This window comes from Neodiprion virginianus, chromosome 2, assembly GCF_021901495.1.
Source record: "Neodiprion virginianus isolate iyNeoVirg1 chromosome 2, iyNeoVirg1.1, whole genome shotgun sequence".
Taxonomy (NCBI): Eukaryota; Metazoa; Arthropoda; class Insecta; order Hymenoptera; family Diprionidae; genus Neodiprion; species Neodiprion virginianus.
The window spans coordinates 11,666,193-11,684,675 of NC_060878.1; the positions used below are offsets into that span (position 1 = coordinate 11,666,193).

The 18,483-nt window shown below is 36.7% G+C and overlaps 4 protein-coding genes across 8 annotated transcripts; 2 read left to right on the forward strand and 2 right to left on the reverse strand.

Moving 5' to 3' along the window:
- The first annotated feature begins 297 nt into the window (after positions 1 to 297).
- Positions 298 to 2,026, forward strand: LOC124298593 (DNA replication complex GINS protein SLD5). Of its 2 annotated transcripts, XM_046750787.1 has the most exons (2): positions 298 to 731; positions 867 to 2,026. In XM_046750787.1, exons 1-2 carry the CDS (start codon positions 448 to 450, stop codon positions 1,099 to 1,101), a joined length of 519 nt encoding a protein of 172 aa, XP_046606743.1. In that variant the 5' UTR covers positions 298 to 447; the 3' UTR covers positions 1,102 to 2,026. The 2 variants fall into 2 exon arrangements, with proteins under 2 accessions (XP_046606743.1, XP_046606742.1); XM_046750786.1 differs by having other exon boundaries at positions 302 to 2,026.
- Positions 2,027 to 3,431: 1,405 nt separating this feature from the next.
- LOC124298588 (rhodopsin-like) lies at positions 3,432 to 8,759 on the forward strand. Of its 4 annotated transcripts, none has more exons than XM_046750776.1 (9): positions 3,439 to 3,582; positions 3,725 to 3,957; positions 4,275 to 4,513; positions 4,569 to 4,675; positions 5,325 to 5,431; positions 5,538 to 5,685; positions 5,799 to 5,909; positions 6,682 to 6,848; positions 7,710 to 8,759. In XM_046750776.1, exons 2-9 carry the CDS (start codon positions 3,725 to 3,727, stop codon positions 7,852 to 7,854), a joined length of 1,257 nt encoding a protein of 418 aa, XP_046606732.1. In that variant the 5' UTR covers positions 3,439 to 3,582; the 3' UTR covers positions 7,855 to 8,759. The 4 variants fall into 4 exon arrangements, with proteins under 4 accessions (XP_046606735.1, XP_046606732.1, XP_046606734.1 ...); XM_046750778.1 differs by having other exon boundaries at positions 3,743 to 3,957; XM_046750779.1 differs by lacking the exon at positions 7,710 to 8,759 and having other exon boundaries at positions 3,432 to 3,582; positions 6,682 to 6,852.
- On the reverse strand, positions 8,489 to 13,286 carry LOC124298589 (rhodopsin). Its single transcript, XM_046750781.1, has 6 exons — positions 13,070 to 13,286; positions 11,543 to 11,878; positions 11,176 to 11,423; positions 10,219 to 10,477; positions 9,980 to 10,146; positions 8,489 to 9,324 (listed from the first exon to the last, which is right to left on the reverse strand). The coding sequence occupies exons 2-6, from the start codon at positions 11,870 to 11,872 to the stop codon at positions 9,186 to 9,188; spliced, it is 1,143 nt and encodes a 380-aa protein (XP_046606737.1). The 5' UTR covers positions 11,873 to 11,878; positions 13,070 to 13,286; the 3' UTR covers positions 8,489 to 9,185.
- A 3,838-nt stretch (positions 13,287 to 17,124) lies between these two features.
- On the reverse strand, positions 17,125 to 18,449 carry LOC124298780 (COMM domain-containing protein 2-like). The gene is made up of 5 exons (XM_046751255.1): positions 18,184 to 18,449; positions 18,020 to 18,097; positions 17,843 to 17,925; positions 17,503 to 17,676; positions 17,125 to 17,439 (listed from the first exon to the last, which is right to left on the reverse strand). Exons 1-5 carry the CDS (start codon positions 18,245 to 18,247, stop codon positions 17,236 to 17,238), a joined length of 603 nt encoding a protein of 200 aa, XP_046607211.1. The 5' UTR covers positions 18,248 to 18,449; the 3' UTR covers positions 17,125 to 17,235.
- Between the last annotated feature and the right edge of the window lie 34 nt (positions 18,450 to 18,483).

Sequence of the window (18,483 nt, forward strand, 5' to 3'; positions counted from 1 at the left end):
GCAGTAAATGACCAGTAAATACCACTAACCGCGAGTTAGAAAATTGAAAATATGCTATTACTGGACTGCCACAGTTCCTTGGCGGAATATACCCAGAGATATACAGACAGAACTAGTCATTAGCTCAAAAGATATGGCGGGTAGAGGTAAGAAGGACTAGAAAGTGTTCGTAAAGCAGAGGCAAATTAGTGAAAAAGAGATTAAAGATGGCTGACCACGGCACTGAAGATTGATTTCGGAACGCAATGCAACGCATTCCCAAAGTCATCGTGGAGATGGCCCCGAAGCAGAAGAGGATCTACTCTTCCTATAGTTTGCGGTCGTGTATGGCATAGTCAATTGGTGACATCTCGTCTCAGTAAGATTTGACATGTTCATGTTTTTGTAAACATTATTCCACGCATTATTCACATTCGGTCCCGAGAACCGTTGTCACTCTGTCTTGCAATGGACGATAGCGTAGCGGATGTTTCAGAGCACTTGGACTCTAGCGACAATGAAGAATTCACGCCCGGCAAAGTATTGCAAGACATTGAAAATGCTTGGTTGAACGAGAAATTTGCACCAGAGATATTACCTCATCAATCAGAACTCGTTGATTGTATGCTCGAACAAATTTCGCACATGGAAGAGAACATGAAAAAATTGAAAAAGGGTGACATCAGGCTAGCTATTCATAAGATGGAAATCGATAGAATACGATTCGTTATAAAGAGTTACCTGCGAACGAGGTTAGAAAAAATTGAACAATACACCATACACATTCTGTCAGAAGATGACAAAAAGAGTCCGGAAGAATCTTACCTAACTCCAGACGAACGCAAGTTTGCTAAAGAATATTTGGCCAATATTGAAACACTTTTCAGAACAGTTGCGCTTCAACACATGCCTGCTAATTTTCAAGCATTCGAAGTTGATAAACTGACTATTAAACCCAACTTGAACAGCCATGTCTTTTTGCGAGTCAACAAACCTGTGCAAGGAATCATCGTGCCTGGAACGACAAATGATGAAATAGATTTGACGGCTGGTGCACAGCGCCTTATTCAATACCAGCCAATCGCAAGCTTAGTGAAAGAAGGAGCAGTTCAATTGATATAGATGTCACGTAACACATCTTGTTTGACTTCAAGTTGAAAATGATCGATAATCTAGTTATAACAATACCGAAAACAAAAATTATCAAATAATAATTTCAACAGCACAATTAGTGTTTTGAACGATAGGTTTTGTGAATTCAATGTCTCTGTAGAATAAAGTCCAACAAAGTCACTACAGTATGAGTTAAAACTTCAGAAGTTTAACCATCGACTATTTTGCTAAGGTAAAGTTTCGTATCATCCTTAAGGTGAATAAAAATCACGGTTTCTATAATTTTCAAGTATTTATAGTGTTTGTTATTTGAAAATAGATTTTCCAATAACAGTGTCTGCTAGGTTGTTTCTGCTATATAGTAATATGGTATCAGATTCACAATACAGTTGACCATAAAGATGTACGATATATTAAAATCGTTGTATTTTTTTAGTTGTTGAAGTAACGTTGTGTTCTTCCAATTAGATTAAGTAGATGCATTTTATTAATTCAATGTATTTGTTTATTTGTATTCGAATACTTCCATTACCTCGGCTGTATCATGAAAATACAGGCCTAAGTACTTATGTTTTGAACAATTATGCCAATACATTGATACAGTCCGTAAACAATGATTACAAATGAACAGAAATGGTTGAAAGCTCGAAGTACTTTAGGCTCCTATATCCATCTCACAAAACTATAAGTGAAACCTAAATATTCCAGCTTCAGAAAATCCAAAACCTGTCTTTTAACTGTTCAACTTCTTAGCGAAGCTTTAGTATAAATTGTAAGTTCTAATTTGTAATATTCTAATCATCAATTGTGCCTTATATAATTCAATTGTAAAAATGATATTTTTAGAGGGACTACTTGCGATACCTGTTATATTGTTACGGAATCATTACGAAGCATATAAATCTCGAGAATTTTGTACAAACAATAAATTGAACAAAATATCAAACCATGTCTTTAATCTTTTTGCCGGGGGGGAGATTAGTGAATAGACCCTGGTTTTCGGTTATTAATTATAGAGGTGATCGGCACAAAGTGGGACAGTCGCTAATGAACAAGATCGTAATTACTCAACGATTGCAATTGCAATTTGTGATTGAGGCAACAATGAAATACAAATTACGTTTTCATTTTCTAATGAGAACAAAGTAAAATACAAAATATTTTAGTATATGAGTATGTGGTACACACATACATATACTTTGTACACGCCCGTATATTTTTGTAGATACCCGCAACAAGAAATTTTTTACTCAAAATACGGTGATTAAGACTTTAACGAAAGTTCTACTAACAAATTGTAATACGAGATCGAATAGAGATATTAGGTAATTTTCACAATTGTAATTGATAGTTTATTCCTGTTAGACATCGCAATAACGACCACCTTATGCCCAATGCTCAACAAACCCAGTTCCCTTTTTTATATTCGATTTGTTCATTTATCTATTTACATAGTACAAATAAACATTCGAAAGATTCTCAATGATTTACATTTCATACACCTTCATGCTCACACACACTAGACTGCTTTTCCCGACTGCCTCCTTCTTCCATTCTCTTTTCTTTCACCTGCTCGCTCACCCATTATCACCGTTCTCACATCTTTCGAATCAGTCGTTCGAACTCATCTGCCGATCGTTCGCACCATGGTTCGCACCCATTCAGTCCAGCACACCCACCATCCCTCTAAACATTCCGCTCTACACACACATATATAATTTGTATTTTATCTTTTTGTAATCATGAAACGCCAATGTAATTTGTAATGTATTTCGCACTAATCGTTACACGTAGAGAGCTCGTTTTACCAATTTCTTCTGCACTTATATTTGAATTCAATGTTATTTCATTAAGTACGTTTTAATAAAAACACCACATTCAATTTCTTATAAAATATTGAACAAATAATACGTTGAATCGCAAAACTCTCTTATATTTCACAAAAACATCATTTTTGCGGTTTAATTGAGTGACGTTATTTACTAGATAAATGCTCTCGTCCTAAATTTTTTTGGTCGTACGACGGTAAAATTCTGCTGGTAAAAAATTGAGAAAGTAATTCAAAGTAATCATGCCCTTGAATCCATACACTCATATGTGGTAAAGCTAATTCAATTGAAAATGTACAATACCGATTTGAAATACGACAGCTGTCATTATCAGTTAATTTATTGTTCAACTAGCTGTCTCAAGAAGCCAGTTGAAACTACCTAAAGTATTACCTTTGTCTCCGCTTGTGCAATAAATTGCCATACATATACGAGTCTCCAGTTGAAGTATAGATGAATATATTTGAATAATTGATCAAGGAAGGTCTTCTTACTCTCAATATATATAGAAGATCAGATTTACACAGCCGCTGCAGTAATGGCGAATATTTGATGCACCAATGTTCTACGTCATACCGCAGTCACCGGCCAACTACTAGAGGAAAAATATTTCCTGTTGTATTGTCATTAAACGAACTCTGCAGACGCAATAACATCGAAAGTAAGTGCTTACGGGAAAATGAAAAAAATAATTATATACCGACTTTTGCGTATGTGTGTGTGTTTCTGTGTGGGTGAATTAAAATTATCTGCTTAATGAAAACATAATTAACAATAAACGCTGTGCGACAATTGATCCGTAGATGTGTGTCTGCCCTCAGATGGAAGCAGCAATATCCTCTGATTCGCAGAATATTTTCAATCCCCTGTCGTTGGATAATGTTCGAAACGTATCAGAGTTCACAGCTGGGAGAGCAGCTTTTGAGGTCATATCCACCATGGGTCCACAGGTTGCACGACAATGGATGCGGTTCAATAATCAAACGGTTGCCGACAAAGTCCCACCTGAAATGCTTCATCTAATTGATCCACATTGGTAAATACTATGCAGGCTGCGTAAGCATAAATGAAATTCCCGAACAAACCCCTAGCAACAGCCGAAATTTGTGCCAAATCTTTTTCGTCTTTACACTCAAGATTCAAATCTTTGTCGGGGAATGATGGAGCAGTAATCACTGAAAACCTTCTGCTGGACTAGCAAACTCCATAATGAAAAAAAATCGTCACACAGAATCAATTAATTTATAGTCCGTGATGAAATTGAGTTATATATTTGAGATGTAACACGGAAATTTTATACCTAAATTTGAAAAGTACAAACTACAAAGCAAAAATGCAGATACACTTTTATAGGTACCAATTTCCTCCCATGGATCCGTTGTGGCACAAAATACTTGGTCTTGTGATGATCGTCCTGGGGGTATTGGGTTGGAGCGGTAATGGCGTCGTGGTGTACGTGTTCATGCTGACACCCTCGTTAAGGACTCCAAGCAATCTACTCGTCGTTAATCTAGCCTTTTCGGACTTTCTCATGATGATCATAATGTCCCCACCAATGGTTATTAACTGTTATTACGAAACTTGGGTGCTTGGTAAGTGAAGCATTTTCGACAAAGAAGTTAATCCTGAAGATTCCAATCCTTCCAGGAACTCTGATGTGCGACATTTACGCAATGGTTGGATCACTGTGTGGATGCGCATCTATCTGGACTATGACTGCCATTGCTCTGGATCGGTATAATGTTATTGTGAAGGTAGACAGTTCTTGAATAATCCCACGTATTACTCACACGAAGATTATCTGCAGGCCTCTGGATCATTGATTTCGATTCAAACTTCCAGGGGTGATTCTTTGGCCCTAAATGATATTAATAGTTTCCTGATGAGTAGAATCCTGATACGTTATAGTTGTGTTTAATTTTTCTTTCTTCGCTCAATTTATGATACACGAAGTCATCGGAATTTTGTAGTTACTTCACTGTTGATATGAAGTAATACATCCGTATATAACACTTGAATCTTTATGTTTTGATCACGGAATTTCGTCAGAAGGTAACGACAATTAATACCGGCATTTTACATAACTCCATTCATACCGCAGTATGAAACCAATCATTTAACTGGGTCTAGTACGGTTAGTGTTATGGCAAAAACCCACGACAAGTCAATTAGTTTGTTATGGAATTTCACTGTCCAACTGCTAATATATGTATAATCAACTATAACCAAAGTGAAGAAAGACCTATTCAATGAACAGCATATTAAATGCTGCATATTTAGGTCAAGCAAACGATCGCATTAAAGTTTGAGTATAACCGATCATCCAGCGGCCTTATACTGTCATTGTTTGCTTAATCTACTCGATTGGCCTATCGTAACATAAAAAAACATATACGTTTACAGGGAATGTCCGGCACTCCATTCACCATCAAAAAAGCAATCTTAGAAATTCTGCTAATCTGGATGTTTGGATTAGTTTGGAGTATACTTCCCATGATTGGATGGAATAGGTATCAACTTGCGGGGATTCATTTGTATTATTATTTTTTTTTTGTGCAGATATTCAGTAAATCAATACTGTATCCTCGTAACTTCTTCAATTTTTTCTAAGTATAGGTACGTCCCAGAAGGCAACATGACTGCTTGTGGAACGGATTATCTGAGCAAAGCATGGCTCTCCAAATCCTACATTCTGGTTTACTCTCTATTCGTTTATTACTTGCCGCTCTCCACTATCATCTACAGTTACTATTATATTGTCTCCGTGAGTTTCTGACGAGATTTCTGAGCTTTTAATACATCTCATTTTTTAAATTATATTCGGAAGTGCAGTGCCGTAGGTGATTGATGAAAGACATTTTTCTCTCTATAATTTAGACGGTTGCCGCGCACGAAAAGGGGATGAGGGATCAAGCAAAAAAGATGAATGTGGCTTCTCTGCGATCTGGTGATAATCAAGCAGCGAGTGCGGAAGCCAAATTGGCGAAAGTAATATTTCTTTCTTATATTTAGTAACGCAAGTAGTGCAAAAATATTTCATGTAGTCAATTGTGTTACGAGTGCGGAAAGTGAGTCATTCCCAATGAATGTGAAATTTGCAGCGTAAGCCGCAAAGACGAGTGCTGCGTTCACATGTCTTGCTCATCTTGACGCGAAAATGCAATTTATCCATTTTTTTCTAGGTGGCCAGTTCTACCCCACCCTCCTGGTTACTAATCGCTATCAACAGATTCACACTGCATACTATTTTCTATTACTTACTCGAGCGCGGAAATATCAGTTGGCCGATTTTTTTTAGGTTGCCAATTTTGTCCCACAGGTCTTAGTGCTGCCTTACCTTTCCCTGCTAGTGTGAACGCAGCATGGGCCAAGGCGAGCGCTGCGATCACATGAGTCAGATGTCGCCCATCTGCACGTATGACACACGCTGCTTTTTTCAACACCTGTGAAGGAAAATTTGATTTGAGAAGCAATGCAGATGCCCTTGTCAGCGCCTAAAATTGGAGTCGGGTAAAACACTCAATGACACAGTGCCCAAAATTGAATTATTCGAAATTGCGCACGCGCCAAAGAAAGGCTTAGTGTGTAAAATGGAACACTTCAGTTGTGCGCATGCGCCACCATAGTTTTACCGCACTGCTCGGAAATACGGCACTACACACACTGCGCAGGCATCGAAAATCGAACTCTTCAAGCAGGTGTTGGAAAAAGACTTTCTTGAAGTTCCGGAAAATAAATTTACTCTTTCATATCTTCACAGGTGGCATTGACTACAATATCTTTATGGTTCTTAGCCTGGACGCCATATTTAGTAATTAACTACGTGGGCGTCTTCAACATTGCTAAGATAAGCCCTCTCTTTACGATTTGGGGATCACTTTTTGCTAAAACAAACGCTATCTACAATCCAATTGTGTATGGCATCAGGTAAAGTATGGAATGTTTTCGGACTGTTGAAATGTTTGAATTATTCTAATGACCTCAGCATTTTCGAGAGATTATAGAGTTTCTGAAAGGAACTCAATTCCTTCGGAACCTCATTCCCTGTTGAAAATTGGAAAAACTCCTCGTTTTCTGTACTCCAACTATTCCTAACCAAGCCGAGGTAGAGATGAAAATCAGACTAATATCTAAAGGAAACTCATTTTTTTCAAAAATTAGAACATATTTCTGAGAAATGTTGGAAATTGCCTCGAGAGAAATTTGCGTGCCTCAAGTGAAATATTTTCTTCATCACCAGCAAACAAGCTGTTGTTGATTAATTAGTAGTTTTTGCGACATGCTTGTAAAGTAGGTGTTTTTAGACGGGGATAATGGTTTCAGTACGAGCTAAAGGTTATCCGAAAGCAACTACTGAAATCATTATTTGAGCCAAAAACATTTTACGAGTACGCCCCATACAATTTTTTTTCTGGTAAAGCGTAGAAAGTCACTTCAACACCCAAACGTCAAAAAGTAACTTTGTCATGCCTGCGCCACTAAAACATAATTTTTCTCTATCTGGAAAATATAGTCATATCTGTAAAAGAATATTTGCACTAAAACTAGAATTACAAGAACTTTTCAAAAATTTTAATTAAATTTCAAGTACACACCCCTAAATATGCTACACAGATATTATAAGATAGTTCAACAAAAACGTCCCAGAAATTATTAGAATTTGTTAAAGGACTTTTTCGGAAAAACTGAGAAACTATAAGAGATTCGTACAAATTTCTTAGGGTTTCGGAAAATTATTTTTTCTACCTATCCAAAAAAAGAGAGGAAAATGTTGCTTTTTATTCGCAGCCATCCCAAGTACAGACTGGCGCTGAAAGAAAAATTACCATTCCTGGTGTGCGGATCGACAGAGCAACCGGCAGCACCTACGGCTGGACCGCCTCCGGCCAATTCTGATTCTGCATCTACGAATACAGCTGATGCGAAGGCCTGATGGTCCTAAAATTTAGAGTGCAAACAGCCTTGATATTTCCATATAAGTATTATTCGTGGAAATAAAAAACGCAGGGTGATGTTGAGTGGCATTTACCGATCGCATCGCAATTGATCGTCCGTAATAATATAAAAAAATATATATTGTTTTACGTTTGCAAAAATATTTTCATGTTGAAGTGCAGACCTTTGCCTTTGTGTCGCGCTTGAAAGAAATATTATGGATATAACTCAATAGTAAGAACAATTCCCGCGAGTCTCACCTTTTTATGTTCGTAATGTTGATCAATAAACTACTTCCTGAACATTTTAAGCAATTTACGTAATTATACGCGCCGATGACTGCCGAAATTCGCTGTTGCCTCGACGCGTGCAAAACGACAAAATACATAAATGCGATCGGAATCCAAATCAGCTCATCCTTTTAGCATCGGCTTTAGATAAATCATAAGAATTAAACTTCGCTCAAGCGATTACACTTTCGTTTTGCCACGTTGAGTCACCAAAAATGAGAAACGTCCTTCGAAAAATGATTTTCGTAATGAAGTACGACACGACTAACGTCGGTAAAGGATCGGTAAGGAGGATGCGGTTCTTTTTTTCTTTGCTAGTGAAAGAGACCAGTCTCGATGATGTTTAATTTTCATGCAGGATTTATTCAATCTTTAAAAATAAAACACACATGGCGTCTTTGCCAATCAGTATATCCAATGTCATAAAGCCAAAGTGCCAGTTTCAAGGTGAAGTCGTATTTAGTGCCGAGAATAAGCTAAAATAAGTTTACAGAATACAGGCGATGAGATTTCCTGTTTCGGATAATCGGTGAACTGTAATTCGTCTCGAATTGTGGTGATATTCGAGAAACAAGTTCAAGGATAAATGCCGAGCAAGAATTCATCGCCAAGGCCATATTGTAAAAAATAAAAGAGACCAAAGAGTTGGCAGGTATATTCATTCCTTTTTCCGTATGTCAATTTCGCGTTCCTTTCCTCTTGCCACTTCCAGCAGAATGCTTTTTCACCACTCTCAGTTGTTCAACTGACAAGCACACAGAATTCGCTCGGCCTTTAGTTTTTTTTTCTTACTACTGTTTCGTTAACAATATTCAGCATATTCTGAAGTTTCTCGCGACTTTACTTTAATATTTACAATCGGCATCTGCTGAGCGCGAATTCCTGTATATCAATTGAAGAACGTGGTTCTCGTTTCATTTATAATCATTTTGTTTTACGCATGTTAAATTGTATCTTTTGCAAAATTTATTCCCCCCTTTTTTTGAAAATTTGGAATTCTTTATCACGTCAGGCGAATTTAGTTTCCATCGCAATGAACTTATGCGGCAGGCTTCTCGTTCTCCGTCAGTGTTGTGACGCCGGAAACCGTTGAGGTAGCGTCTCCGCCATGTCCTGCATCACCACCACAGGCTAATGATGGGAACTTCTTGAAGAGTGCAGCTCTGTACTTCGGATGGCTGTAAGTGCGTTTCGGTAAATGAACTATCTAATCTATAAATTCAAAGATCTAAGTACAAGTGAAATTATAGGGATTACTCGAGTGTTTTCCTGATTATTGAATGCAAAGTTTCATGATTTTCACCCATTTTATCTGGAAAATTATCTTTCATTGTAATCGCATGTTACAAATGATATAAAAATCTGACGAAGACAATATCAGGTTTATGGATTGTGAATCCTGCTCAAGCTTCTAGGGTCGTTTCGTTTCGGGCTTAAATATGGAACCTATAATGAGTAGTTTTATCTGACAGGCATGTCTTCACGCCGGTTATGATTGATTGTATCAGCCGTTTGAGGAGTGAAATGCCACAAACAAGACCTACGGTATATTTTTGTTTCCAATAATAATTTACATTGTCCTCCGATGTAGATTCAGCGATAGGAAGTCATAGATTCAAATGTGGACGCATATGTTGCTTCAAACCATTAGTGAAATAACTATATGTATGTATTTTCGACGGCCTGATCTATTGTAAATTGGGCGAAGGAACACCCATTCCATGAAACTACATTTTAGTAACTTCATATTTTAGACCTGTGATCCAAAGGTTTAATACTTTCGTCGTGAGCCAATTTTACTAAAACGATATAGAGAAACGGACGAATGTTCACCTGATGCCATAGACGATTGGATTGTAAACAGCGTTTGCCTTAGCGAATAGGGAGCCCCAGATAGTGAAGAGAGGGCTGATTTTGGCGGATTCGAAAACCCCAGCGTAGTTGATGACCAGATAAGGCGTCCATGCCATGAACCAAAGAGAGATCGTCATCAAAGCAACCTGTGATCGAACAGATTAAGAAAAGTGGGGTGAAAGTGCGAAAATTTTGATCTAAAAAACGTTGATAAATACCTTGGCAAGTTTCGCCTCAGCGCTTGTATTTTGATTTTCAGAAGATCTTAACGAAGCCACGTTCATTTTCTTAGCTTGTTCGCGCATCGATTTCTCGTGGGCTGATACAGCTGATATAATGAAGTAGTAGCTGTAGATGATCATGAAGAGTGGCAGATAATAGACAAAGAAGCTGTACACCAATATGTAAGACCTTGACAGCCAATCCTTGCTCAGATAATCCGTGCCACAGGCAGTCATGTTCCCTTCTGGCACGTATCTGGGTTTAAAAACAGGAATTAATCGCATCAAGATCATAGTTCTTCTCATCAGGAGCGAACCGCAATTGGGCATAAACAGCAATATTTTCGACTCTGAACACTCCGATAAATCACGACTCCGCATCTTTTCAAAGACATCTTGAAAATGATCGGAGTTATGGAAGGAAAATTGTCGTTTGAGAATTACAGGTATTTAAAATCATCCGTCCGGTAGCATTTGACGCCTCAAAACAGACTCGCAAATCGTTATTTGACCGTCATGCACTCGGCAGCTTTACTAGGAACCATCAAGCGCTAACGCGATGGATTGGCCAATTTCAAACGGCTGTAATTCGCAAACGATTTACCAAAATTTTTAAAATATTTCATTCGCAGATTTTCACGAGAAACACATTGGTAGCCTGTCGAGCGGTAGTTCTGGGTCACCCTGTAGATGTTTTACTGAATTATGGCATTTCAATCCACCATAATGATATCATCATACAAGACGGTGATGTCACCGTCCACCATAGTGAAGTCACAATTCTATACGGTGAAATCACAATGCAACCCCTAATGATTTCTGTAATATCCAATCTCTATTTGAGGCAAAAAAGACCACTTATAAATTTCAGCAATTTCTACACGATAAAATTAATCATTCGCGAAATATCAACAAAAAAAATTTCATTCCATGTTAACGCCTAATTGAACCTACCTATTCCAGCCTAACATGGGTGCAATTGTCCATATAACAGCAAAAGCCCAGACACCCAAAATGCGAAGTAGCGAACCCTTGATGGTCATTGGTTTGGCCGACAGTCCCTTGACGATTACGTTGTATCTATCAAAAGCGATCATTGTCATTGTCCAGATTGAGCCACATCCGAACAGGGAACCAAACAACGCGTATATCTCGCACATCAACGGTCCAAACACCCAAGTTTCGTAATAACAATTGATCACCTGTGATAACAAATACGAGAAAATTGGGGATTGGTTAATTTCCTTGAGTTATAATGAGTAGTATTCACCGAGTTTAACGATTGTTTCGATGTTTGTTTGTTTGTTTTTTGGCATCTTACCATCGGTGGGGACATGGTGAACATCATGAGGAAGTCCGAAAAGGCCAAATTGACTACGAGAAGATTGCTCGGTGTACGGAGCGTTTTCGTCGAGCAGAATATGTAGACGACCATCCCGTTTCCAATCACGGATACGAACCCTAGGCATGCGATGACGAACCCCAGGATTCCGTGCCACAGGGGGTTCATGGGGGGAAACTGATACCAATGAGAATCGACCAGGTGTAACATTTCGGCTGGCACCTTGTCGACAACTGTTTGATTGCCGAAACCGCCGACCTGGGCCGACCACGAGTAGGCCGCAAAACTGGGCCCCGACATCACGGTCATACTGAACTGCAATGAGTGGATACAATATGTATGTACATGCAACACAAGCGGATCGAAGCCCAAAAATCGAAAAATGATTGAAAACAACTGAAAATAAATCATTAAAATCCTAATGAATCCGTTTGTTCGATCTCAGAATTAGGATTGAAAACAACAGCTTACGATTAGATGACTATTTTAAACAGTTTCTATGCCAATAAATCACCAACGATTACAATGAATCGACATGTATTGACAGAGTTGCAGTGTTTCAAACGAAGTTATTATATCTATAGAGTATTTCAAAATGTTTTACAAAGAAATTGCGTTCCAAACAACAAAATCATTTGATACACCTTTCGTCACGGATCGAACTATAGATTTTTGTGGTAATTTGAATCACAACAGAAAGAATCTAATAAAAACGATGAAAGGGCTAACGCTGTTCACGCATTAACGTGAATTCAAATCGTTACAATATTTAAACAGATACGAGCAGATAGAAATTAATTTGTTCAAGACGCATTAAAGTTTATTCCAAGTGAAGGTAAATTTTTACAAATGACTCGAAGGGAAATAAATAGAGACGGTGTTATGTATCACAATTTGAGTCGAAGTGAAATTGCGGTACAATTCGAGTACGATATAAAATTAAAAGAAATCACAGCCTTAGATGGTTATTCAAAACAATAAAACGACAGATTCCATTTCATTTTAGTATCACACAATCAGTTTTTCTGTGAAACTCCGCTTGGCGGACACGAAAACAAATCTATTTAAATAAGCAGTAATATTTCTTTGTTTACTGGATGGACGCTTCAACGATCTTAATCGGAAATTTGATAAGATTCCAACTGATCTCTGAACAATTCAAAGTTGCAGTACACACCAAATTGATACAAAATGACGGCGCAAGTTGATGCGAAATAACGCCATAAAAAAACCAAGACAATTTTTCGACGATTCAACTATCTCAATCGCCGATTAAGCCGATCCCCGTTGAATCCAAGTTCCGAATCTGATGACTTAAAAAAGGGGATACACACTAATACAAAATTGCAGTATACAGGACTCTTGAGAATATGCAGGGTTGAACCACACGATCACTTGAAATCTTCGTTCTCCTTTTCAGAACTGACGAACCCATGGTGTTAAATTTCACCATATAATTTTCGACACTGGTAGTTGAGAGTTGGTTCAACTGGTATTAATTATTACCTTTGATTACTTGGAGAAAATCGTCTGATAACGAACTAATCCAAGCAAGTTTAATATGGGCTGTTGGTATGCCAGAAATGAACGAACGTGGGCGGCCACAGGTTGAAAACTCAAAGGAACGAGGAAAGGTCTAACGGAGCCTATTCGACCACTGTTGGATGCGGCTCGAGGTGCGTTCCTCAGGGGCCCGCTTAAATATGCACAACTCTGAACTCAGTGTCGTCGCATATGTACTCTTGTCCGTATATCACACCGACGATCACATTCAACCAAACTTAAGACCCCAAACAGTCTTAAGACGATACTTATTGAGTTAGGGGGATTTAAGAATACCTTGAACATCTTACGATCGCCTGGAGGATGGGAAACAGAGCCCTTATAAATTCATAAAACAAGGCAAACAAAGTACGGTAAACGAAATAAGAAGCAAGGTGAACCTAATAATTCCATTCTCTGCAATTTTAGGGAAAATCACCCCGGTAAAAAAATTCTCAGCAATCGCTATAATTTTTTTTTTGTTTTTAGGTACTTCTAAAAACTATAACATATTTTTGGACAGTACTGGGTTAAATTCTGTGTGTTAAATTATTTATAGAAAACTGAATTTTTCTGGTAACGTCGGAGAGATTTCAAAAATTTGTAGAGCATTTTTGGTAAGAACTCATTCTCTTTTAGGACTTCATTTTCTATGAAAAATCTACAAACCTACAAGTTTTTAAGTTTCAAACTTTCTGTCTCTTTCAGCTAGTCAAACTTTTTGACTGGTTCAGTTAATCAAACCGTTTGCCTGTTTCAACTAATCAAACCTTTTGTCTGTTTCAGCTAATCAAACTTTCTGTCTCTTTCAGCTAGTCAAACTTGTTGACTGTTTCAACTAATTGATTTGTCTCTTTTTCCGTGAATTATATTCTTTACATATCTGAGCTAAGTATATTTTTGTCTGTATCGACATATGTCAATAACTACATTTTCATCTGTTTCAAGTAACTGAGATTTATTGACTATACTGAAAAATTAAGGTTTCATTTTTTAGGCTTAGGTCTGGTTCAGGGTCAGTCATCTTGTTTTCGCCGACACATAGATTCAGGGATGTAGGTCATCATCATCATGATAAAAAAAGTGTGGTAAAAGTTATTCTGCTGTAGTTTTTGTTAATGGTTTTATAGTCTTTTATTGCGATCGTTTTAGTGTCAGATTCTTTTTTCTCGAGTGGCCATAGATCATGTTCGGTTTGTATTTTACTGTAGAATTATACAGCTCTGTCGTATTTTGGTGGTTGTGCTTATTCTACTCCGATTTGTTTCCATTTCTTCAAAGATTTCTGCATCGTCTTCCGATAGGTAAATGCCAACGTCTTACAGCAATTCGTACTTTCGATCTTGGTTTAATTGTTGATTGTTTTGCGTATTCACCAGGTTCGCCATTTTGGTGATCATCTCATATCTCATAAGAAAAAAAAACCGTACGCAACATCCAAAGTCAATCGCTGTTCGCCTATAAGATGAAAACAATCACCCTTCATCCATAATTAAAACAACCATCTTTCATCCATAATTCAAACAGTCACCTTTCATCGATAATAGTCAGCGGGTTACATGAACTGAAAAATTTCGAACAGACTGCGAATATACGCGAGTACAAGTTTACCGGGAAAAATAATTTACTTTAATTAACATGTAAAAAAAAGTCATCTGCAATTTTTCGAAGAACGTAAGATCGATCTTGCTATTATTCTCCGTGGAATAGGCCTACTGGGGATACCACGTAAAAAAAAACACGCTGGATGCTCTACCGCTTGCGGTGGTGTGGAAATGAGCATAAATAAACTTATTTTCACTGGTCAAATACTAACATATTATAGTTTTTCAAATGATAATTTTATTCTTGCGTAAATTTGACTCATTGTCAATAAAACTCATGCTTCGATAATGTGTAACGCGTGTGGAATGTGGAATCGTAATACCTTCGGATTTCTCTAGTTTAGTCAGAGTGAATTCCACGTGAATACATTTTTCTTTTTGATAAATTTCGTTTCTTAGTTAACGTCAACAAGGTGCACATACCTTTGGTAATTTAGAGTTTACCAATTCCGACATTTTTCTCCCCCGCTTGACATTTCGCAGTCGGGACGAGGTGTTACAATAAAACACGATATTTGCATACCAAATGAGTACGTCTCCCGTGACAAACGATATAAAAAGCAAAAAAACGAAGCTCATTCAAAACCGGCTACCAAAAACCACAAAAAGAACGATGTTCAAATTTTGTACGTTTAAGATACGGGTGATCCGTCTAAAAGACCCATTGTACAAAATGGAATACAGTAAGAAATTAACTCCCATCTTCGCGTTTGAATGTATATTGTAGAAAATTATTTAAACATTTTTATGCCAATTTGTATACCCGCTTGATTTCTAGATTACTTAACTGAATCTACTGTTAAATACGTTTTTCAAAAAATCATTTTATTCACGTACATAAAAAGAAAGGCATCTAATATAATAATTTGCATTTTATAAAATTATTAATTGATTTTAGACTCTATTAAAAATCACAAAAGAAATGTTTTGTCACATTATACATATAAATTTATTACTTTTGACAGTAAGGAAGTGATCTGTCAAGAACGCAAATCAAAAATCAGTTGGAATAAAAAATATCAACATGTTGTTATTGAATTATTGTTACTTACAATATAATTGTGAATAAAATAGTATGTACAAAAGGTCGTACTAAGTAAGATAATACATAATACACGTATGCTATAAATATTTTTCTTATACCCCGTAGATACTTGCCGAGGAAGCTGTGTGGGCCGGACTTCCAGAGGATACATTCGTACAACGCAAAAAAAAAAATGATGCAACGATAACTAAACGTTTTGCGCATAAGTTGGCTGCCTCGCCACCAATTCCAACGATCAGTACATGCATTGTTGGATGACGATCTTCGCAGGAAGAGTATTGCTCGGAATTTAATGGACCTATGTATATTTTTCTCCAAAACCGACAATCAGCCAACCATTGGAACCCGATGCCGTTCCAAGAACTCATCAACGATGCATATTTCTTGGATGATTACGAAGTAATTACATGAATTTCTAACAAGTCCCTTGTAATTTTAATATATATAATGTAACTCATTGACGTACTACCAATGTCACCTCTTCACTTCGTGAAATTCTTCTTCTATCCGAGTCTGCAAAATTTGTACATTTTGTTCGTGGAAATCTATAGAAATACTTCGATAGATGAGAATGTTGTCTCAGAAAAGCCCAATGGATTGTTGGAAGCAGAACACTCTTGAAGCTTCCGAAAAGTCTTATAACCTTTCATCTGTACTTTTTTGACAGAGATATCGTAGATAATTGATGAGAATTTGATTATAAGAAATCCGGAAAATCCATCTCTAGGTGATATCAGTCGTTAGTTTCTGATATCCTATATATAGTATTATTACACAATTGTATCCTGTGGGTAATTTTATTATTATTAGGGGTTATCGAAAAAGTGCTGAAATTCCGGATAAAATAGTATCGACTTTCTCGCAATACATATTTTCAAACTCGAATTTCCTAACAATTAACACCAGCACTGCCATAAACGTATAATAAAGTGGACAGATATGACTAATTATAATCTGGGCCACTTGATAGTAAATTTCTGAACAATCTTGGTTTAATGAGTTATAGCACATAATTATAATTATTGTTTGTATCGATAATAACAATAATCATTAAAAAGTAGATAAATCATATATTTTCTCAAACCGGTTATTTCTGTCGTATTTGCATCACATTTCAATTATACTGTCAAAAACTAACATCACGTTGATATAATTTTCTTAAATTTATAAACTTCTGTGATATTTACTGGACAATACTGCCTAATTAGTTTTAGAGTGGCTGAAACGCGAAAATTTGAGTAACCAAAAAGTTGGGCTAGGCAATGAGATAAATTTTAATAAATCTTTGTAATCACAGTGACCCTGAATGAAATAGGTAAACACTTATTACACTGCATACCTACCGCGAAACGTGGATTTCATGACCAACATTTTTCACTTCAAGTATCTAATTTTATTTTCAGAAATGATAATTTTTACATACTTATATTATGTTATATGTACATATATATTTTATTTGGTAAAAATAATTTAAACTTCATCTATCTTATACTCCTCGCAATTTTACGCAGGTGTTGACTTCGGCCATCCTGCAAAGCCTGTTCCAATTCCTCAGTGATGTGCAATAAATTATTTGCGTCAGTTTGAACAATAACATGTTCAATTTTTTGTTGAACATTATTTCGAAGACTGAAATCTAGGACTACCAAAGGTGTCACTTGACTCAACAACGATCTGGATGAAATCTACAATTGGAAATAATGTGTACAGTTTTATGAAATGGCTGAATGCTGATATGCACATCTCACCTGTGTTTCGAATCTCCATTCCATACTCTGGTATTCTTGTAACTTGACTCCAAGTGTCGGTAATATTTCTGATATTTCAGACTGTTTTGTAGTATATAATTTGGTGAGTAACACTTCATGATCTTCAGAGAAGCCCAGAGCAATTATTGAATCTCGAAAATCAGAAGTGCTCAACTGCAAGGAGAAGATTATTAAGACTTCAGAAAATTTGTATTGCATAACATCCAAAACTCTTACATCAATATAGATGACAGAATTTATACTGAAATTCTCGGGGAAAAGAAAACGTCTTTCAACACACACTGAAAGATAAATTTTAATTTATCTGTGCCACACTCACCTTGCATTTGCAGCTTTCTAGTAGCAAATTGATGAGTCCTTCTACAGTGCACCTGACATCCTCAGGTTGGATGTCTAATTTTTCTGTAAGAAAAGGGTTTAGCGCATATGACTATCGTATTGTAAAGTAAGTATATGCAAACGCAAAGTGAATATCAACATTGTGTTATGAACTTACGAGCAGCTACATTATACAACTTGAAGTTTGGTCCATTATGCAAATAGTCCAATCCTAATTTGCAGAAGTCCTGTAAAACTAAAAATAATAGTTCAACTTCCAGTATCTGCATTAAGTCGTTGAATGAATACATAAAAAATTATTTAAAATCCACAAATTCTTACCATTTGTTGACTGTTCTACGAGAAAGTGAATATGTTTTTTATGCTCGCTTTTTAACGTTAGCATATTAGAATTTCAAATTTTCAAGAAAGAAGACTAAACTTAATCCAGTTCTTTTTAATTTTAAGTCAGTGGTAATTACTTCAGGATATCAGATGGCCATAACCTAGAATAGAAATGTCAAAGCTCGATCCGAGACGCTTTATCCAGTCTTCATCGGAGTATATGATTCACACATAGTGGCTTCACACCTTAGATGTATCTAATTTCAGAACACGCCCGCTGCCATCTCTATCTTCGTA